Source organism: Triplophysa rosa, linkage group LG9 (genome assembly GCF_024868665.1).
Source record: "Triplophysa rosa linkage group LG9, Trosa_1v2, whole genome shotgun sequence".
Classification (NCBI taxonomy): Eukaryota; Metazoa; Chordata; class Actinopteri; order Cypriniformes; family Nemacheilidae; genus Triplophysa; species Triplophysa rosa.
Window position 1 is genome coordinate 6150060 of NC_079898.1, and position 7064 is coordinate 6157123.

The following is a 7064-nucleotide window of genomic DNA, read 5'->3' on the forward strand; positions in this document are numbered from 1 at the left end:
ACCCACACTAATGTATTCAGTCGAACATGCATTGTAAATTGTATTGAGCAGCTGAAGCTAATGTTAAGCACTTCGTGTTTGTGTGTGTGTAGTTTGAGAGGAATGACCCGGTGGACGGCAGGATCTCGGAGAAGCAGTTTGGAGGAATGCTGCTGGCCTACAGCGGAGTTCAGTCCCGCAAACTCAAGCTGATGCAGAAGAACCTCAAACGGATGTTCAAGGACGCACAGGTGGGCAAAACACTAATATGAAGAATATGTGTGTGTGTGTGTGTGTGTGTGTGAAAGAGAGCATATTAACATTTAACACTGATGAAGTAGCAATGACTACAAGCGGGTACAAAACTGACACCAAATGCGAGAACAAATAAGCTTTGGGAGTAAACAGAGTGGAGATTTGTGTCAGTTGGAAAGAGGAAGGAGTTATGAAGCCAATTAGTACATATGGGGATGATTAGGAGGCCATGATGTATAGAGGCGAATGGGAGAATTTATTAGAATCTAACAAAACACAGACATGACGCAATAGGCACAAATATTTGCTTCATTCATGCACGTAAACACACACATGGCGGTAAAAAAAGTCATTTCGTGTTTAAAAATGTTCTTTAAGCAGAGTATAATTTCTTATTCATTTGTATGTTGAGGTGAAAAAGGAGGCAGAAATGCTTTTTTAACAGGTTTTGTAAGATTGTCTGGCGTCAATTACAATAAAAGCATGCACATCTACCCTGAGCTTCCACACACACACACACACACACACACACACACATGCTTTCAGTTGCCATGGCTACAGAAGAGCGGCTAAATGTTTTCCAGAACATGCGATATGGTGAATTTTGTGTCAGGCACGTACCATGAGAGTCAAGAGAAATCCAATAGTCTCACAACTGACCAGTTGTAGTGATATGGAATCAAGTCAAATGAAACATTTTTGTCAAACCATTTATTAATTCAATCCTTACTATCTCTGATTCTTTGCTCTAGTGCACATTCTGAAACCAAACAGAGGAAAAGTTCACATGGTAATTGCTTCCAAAAAACCCCCAAAAATCTGCCATTAAAGAATATTGAATGCACTGTGAGCCACTTTGAGTAAAAGCACCCGCCAAATGTGTACACGTAAAAGCAGAGAATGGAGACAAGGCCACATTCTGTGAGTGTAGAGTCTTAATGCAAAGTGTATTTCTAAGAAAGAACAAACAAATCACATACACAATAGCAGTTAAGAAACATTATTGTACATATCAAGAAAAACAGCTGGCATTACCACTCATTTATTTTTATATAATGCATTTGGCGGATGCTTTTGTTCGAAGTGATGTATTGTGCATTTGGGTTTATAAACCGACCATGTTTTGCTTGGCTAAAGGCTAAAAAGCAACATACTGAACTCTACCTTTGCTTTACTTCAATTCGCATCACTTACATCAGTTCAGCTACATAAAAAAATAAGGAAATACGGAGAAATAATAATTTTGTAATAAGGGTGGCATTGAACTGAACTCGGGAACATTCCCCCATTATTTCATAAAAATGATGTGATGAGAGTACTGCAGCCCTCGCGAGTTTAAAGGGGTGGTTCATCAGTGTTTCATGCATTCTGACTTCTTTACAATGTTAAACGTGCAGTCTTCTCATGCTTGGTCAACTTGTCAAAAAACGAGTTGGGTGTATTACGTAGTATTTCTGTGCTCGATACACTCCCCCAGCGATCGTACAGGTTACGGAAAGTTTTCTTCGAACATATAAAACTGTTTCGTAACAATTTTTCTTAGTCCCTTATTGGACAATTCTCCCGGAAAAGCACGCGGCAGCAAGGAGAGCACGAGAAGGAGCATGCGCAGACATCACTTTCACTTGTGTGCTGGCGAGAGAGAGAGAGAGAGAGAGAGAGAGAGCAGCAAGGAGAGCAGGAGAAGGAGCATGCGCAGACGTCACTTTCACTTGTGTGCAGGAGAGAGAGAGAGAGAGAGAGAGAGAGAGAGAGAGAGCATACGTTCGCGAAGTTCAGGTGTTTGTTTGTTCACTGCATTTGGGTGATGAATGTTATATAAACGGTGGATATAATGCTGGATTTGGAGATCGTTTGAAACTGATAAAAGATGCCGGACATGAACCGCATGCGGTGAGTGAAACTGATGTCTGTGTTTTGTTGGCAATGGGTGCTTTATACGTTCTTTAGTTCAGCCTACCCCACCCCCCCCCCGCCCGCACCGTATGCTTTCGGAAATAATCGTACAGCTGTATCTATCTTTTATAAATGTGATCAAACTAAATACTCTTCGAAGATACAAAGTATGCAATACTACTAATGAGATAACCGCGTGTGATAGGGCCGCTTTAACAACACTTCTCTTATAAAGAGATGCTCTCTCATCCTCTCTTTCTGTAATCATGCTTGTTAAAGAGATAATAAATTACTGTCCACAGGCTCTCAGCATGTTTTCAACATCTCTGTTAAGAGCTCATCATCTCTCTTTCATTTCTGAACTGAATCAACGAAAGTGTTGTAAAAGAATTTAACAAAATGAATTGCTGTAGTAATGGGAAGTGATTTGGCTCTGTCTCTGTGATTGTAGGGTATTACGTTTGAAGAAGTGGAGAACTTCTTTACCTTCCTGAAGAACGTGAACGACGTCGACACCGCGCTGAGTTTCTATCATATGGCTGGAGCATCTATAGATAAAGGTATACCAAACCTATAAACCTTGACCTAATCTAGAAGCTTTACTTTCAGCATTTTCAATAAAGGCAACCAGTCAGTCTCTCAGGATCATCATGAAGCGGTCAAGCCACGCCCTAGCATCCATTTACAGAATCTTAGCAACCGTTTAGCAAGACCTATATCTCTGCATCAGAACATCGTAGAGACACAGGGCTTGGTTTGTTTCACTCGTGGCTTTAAGTATCACGTTAACATCATGTTAGCAGAATGCTATTTGTGTTAAAAAATGTTAATTGTGTTAGTATAATGCTACAACACGGTAATCATGTTAACATCATGTTAGCAACACGTTAAATGTTTGATCATCATGTTAGCAAACATTCTAATCATGTTAGCCTCATGTTAGCATCCAAGTTTTGCCACGGCAAGGACCACTCATATTTTCTTCAGAAAATGTACATATCTAGTTTATACTTACTATTTTGGATAGGCTCATCCTGTCCTAATCGCATAGCATACACAGATTTTATTCTCGAGATCAGATTTATAAGCCCATAAATGTCACACAAATAAAGGCGATCAATGTTCTAGTTACTCGGATGGTCTCGGCCTGTATAAGGAAAGGGCTTTTGTCCAGAATAAACTGCTAAGTGTCATGCCTATGGTCAGCGGTGGCTCTGCAAGATTTTGCAGTGAAGCACTTTTGACTCATTTCCATATTGCATCACCAATATCTGGTCTGGCCTGCCCATCAGCAGAGCGGCTGCGCTGTTAAACACTGCCAGATGCATCCCATTTCACTGCAGCTGGGGCTCATCCCAGCAGTGCTTTAATAATCTTCTTCATCCTCGCTGACTCTTCTCACACACTTGTACCTGTGCACTTTCACACACTGCTAAAAGTCTCCATCTTTAATTGTTCATCCTACACTCTCACCTTTCTGTCCTTCAAACCCACGCCAGCTAAAAGCTCTGTGAGATTACAGCTCTCAGTGTACATCTACAGACAACACTAGATTCAAACATCATCTGTAGAAAAATGTGAGATGTGCTTGTCTGTGCAAAAGAGTGTTGTTTATTGCGTGCCGTTTGTATAACGAGAGTGTTGCTACCATAGATGCCTCATTGTTTCTATTGTTTCACTGTTTCTATGGACCGCTACATGTAAGTCATCCGTCATATTAGATCCGTGAACACATGAAGGTCCAGTGTGTAGTTTTTTGAAGGATCTATGGACAGAAGGTGCAATACATACATATAAATAACTAGAGGTGTATAAAGACCTTACACAATGAAGCGTTATGTTTTTGTTCTTTTAGAATGAGCTCTTTCTATCTCCATACACCGCGGGTCCTCTTGCATGGAATTCATCATGTTGTTTCTACAGTAGCCCTAAACAGACAAACTACCCTACAGAGTGCGTTTTGTAAATACGTTATCTCCTTCGGCAATGAAGCGAATAGTCGCCATAGTGCTTCGAAAGAGAGTGGTGAGAGAAGTGAGCCGTTGATTGCAATTCACAATCTCACCACTAGATGACACAAAAATCTCCACATTGCAAGTTATGTTTAAAACAAGCAAAACGAATCTGCCAGGAAAATATAAACCTACTTAAAGTAAAAAGGTCGAACTAAATTCAAGTTTATTTTTCTTACCTCACAGATTTTTTTTGCTTGTTTTAAACATAAACTTACTTATTTTCTTTAATAAAACAAGACTAAATATCTCAGGTCACTTTCCTTGTCAAGCAAATGTATCTTGATTTAAGTACTTGCTAGACAACAAGACAAAAAATGCTTAGTAAGAAATTCTTTTTTTAAATTCCCATTTCTTCAGGAATTAAAATAAAAAATTACAACCAGAGTCTTCACGATGTCGTGTCTCTGCAACACCTCTCTATTGAAATCAGTGGATTTGCTGCATTCTGTAACTCACCACTAGTATCCAGGGACCCTTATACTTACTGTCACTTATTCAGATAAGGTTGCGCAAGAGTAATATTGATGTTTGATAAATCTAGAGTAGTGCAGTGCAGTCTGTGTGTGTGCAGCTCGTACATGTGAGTTCGGTCGTGTTTAAATCCACAGCGGGCTTATCACAGGATTCATGTCACTGCAGCTCAGTGTCGCTCCATCTCATCTTTCACCTTTAACACTGTACTTCTGAAGCTCCTCTGATACACCTCTCCTCATGAACACCAAAGAGACTTTCTATCAGCCCGTCATCTTTTACATCACTCTCATCTCATCTGGAAGAAAGCCAGACTGTGATAGATGCTCTTGTTTTTCTGTGGCTGCTCTGGTTCCTCCTCACCCTTAATGTCCATTGAGTTCTGTCCAGTGAAACACACTCCGCAGGCTGTTCTTTCTTTCTCTAGCCATCTTTTTCTTTCTTTATAGCAGGGAACGAATGTCCTGTATTGATCAAGTCCAGCAGTATACAGGACAAATCTTTAGAGTTGAATAATTTTCTCATTCCGTCTCTTTCCAGCAACTATGAAGCAGGTGGCACGCACGGTGGCCAAAGTAGAGCTGTCGGATCATGTGTGTGATGTGGTGTTTGCACTCTTCGACTGCGACGGTGAGTGAACGGATACTTTCCTTTTTGGACTTGCAGAAGATATTTTGAGAGATGTCTCAGTGGTTTTGTGTTTATACAATGGAAGTCAATGGGGACCAGTGTTGTTTGTGTGGAGACCGTTACCAACATTCTTCAAAATATCTTCTGCCGAAGAAATAAAGTCATACAGGTTTAAAATAACATGAAGTTGGCCGTATTTACCATCATATTACTTAATCTCTTTCTCTCGTTTTCTGTCTTTTAGGTAACGGGGAGCTGAGTAACAAGGAATTCATTTCCATCATGAAACAGAGGCTGATGCGCGGGTTGGAGAAGCCCAAGGACATGGGTTTCACGCGGCTGGTGCGCGCCATGTGGAAGTGCGCCCAGGACACCGCCTGGGACTTTGCCATGCCGAAACAGCAGTAACTCTCAGAGAGCCGTCCTCTGTATTTACGCTCCGTATGGACTTTCATTAATCATTAAGGAATGAACTCATTAGGATGGCACATCTGTCGCACGTGTGCTGCAATGGCTCATGCATCTTCTACTTCCGTGCCATGTCTTAGACGCCTACCGACAACTTTATAAAGAAATCATGGTTAACTTGTGTTTATTTGATGTTGTTAACTAGCTTTGAAGTTGGATTGTGTAATTCTGCATACACTAGTTTGACGATGGCATGTGGCGACAAAACAGCAAGAGGTCACCAAAATAAAACGCATCTCTGTGTCCTACAGCCAGTGCTATGAGTTTAAGGGTGTTGGTGAATGTTTAGATTTATGTTATTCAGCTTTGATTTAGAAACACTTGCTGCCACTACTTGGGCAAAAAGCTCTCTTGAGAAAACCAAAATACAACCCAAATAATTAAACAAGCCATTTTCATTTAATATAATTTACTAATAAGTGAATGACTTTATAAGTGATGTTGAAAATTATATTATTAAAACATTTTTATGCTACTGAAGTCTGTGATGTATTTATGTGTTTGTGCTTTAAAGCTGTAGTCTGTAAATTTGCCTCAACCGCCATCTCGGTTTGACACACAAAATTGCACGTTTCTTTATGTACTTTTTACATCAAGCTGAGGCTTCCCACCATCTTTACAGGGCAGACTGTACTTTTTACATATAACTATACATCCCTGGGATCAACTAGCAACCCTTTGTTCATTAAAATAGGCTTTCTGCACCCCATAAAGACTATTGAGATATGAAATGATATACAGTCCTATATCCTGAAAGCGTGCTATTTTGGTCTTCAAAGATCTTTATATTCAATAGTCATATTTTGTCAGGTAAACAATCTGTAGTATTATCCTGTTGTTCCTGATCATGTTGGGACTTTTATAGCAAGACTAATACACAAAGGCAGAATGTGTCCCTATTCTGTTAATGTACTTGCATTACATTATGAATACTGTAAATTTGAGTTTGTAAAAGTTCAAAGTGTGTCAATGGATAAAAGCATCATTAAGCTAATTTATAATAATTGGCAACGAGAGGCTAGTGTAATATTTCAGAGTTGCCAGATGTCAATGTGCCCCAAAACGTTTCATTTTTTAATTTTAATTGGTTGTTTTGTTAAAATATGTAATAGGAAAATATATTTCATAACTGCAACCTAATGCCTGATGTACAGCCATAAGGACAAATAAAAAGAGGCAGTATATTACAGTAAACTGTTATTTATATTAATGAATGAAAACACGATTCATGTCCTGTACTGCAGACACATGGGCACTTCAGAGGCGAGTTATTTGAAGCCAAATATAATTTAACACCGCTGAAGTATGATAAGTGTTTTAGCTATCCACCCCAGGGCAGCAGTACATTAA

The 7064-nt window shown here is 39.6% G+C and overlaps 1 protein-coding gene across 1 annotated transcript in view; it reads left to right on the forward strand.

Moving 5' to 3' along the window:
- micu1 (mitochondrial calcium uptake 1) overlaps nucleotides 1–6194 on the forward strand; it is a 57308-nt gene extending 51114 nt beyond the window's left edge. Inside the window, exons 9-12 of the mRNA XM_057342089.1 lie at nucleotides 93–230; nucleotides 2582–2690; nucleotides 5157–5246; nucleotides 5491–6194. Of these exons, the coding sequence (XP_057198072.1) occupies nucleotides 93–230; nucleotides 2582–2690; nucleotides 5157–5246; nucleotides 5491–5654 (501 nt within the window). The 3' untranslated portion in view covers nucleotides 5655–6194. The remainder of the gene's footprint in view (nucleotides 1–92; nucleotides 231–2581; nucleotides 2691–5156; nucleotides 5247–5490) is intronic.
- The last annotated feature ends 870 nt before the right edge of the window (nucleotides 6195–7064 follow it).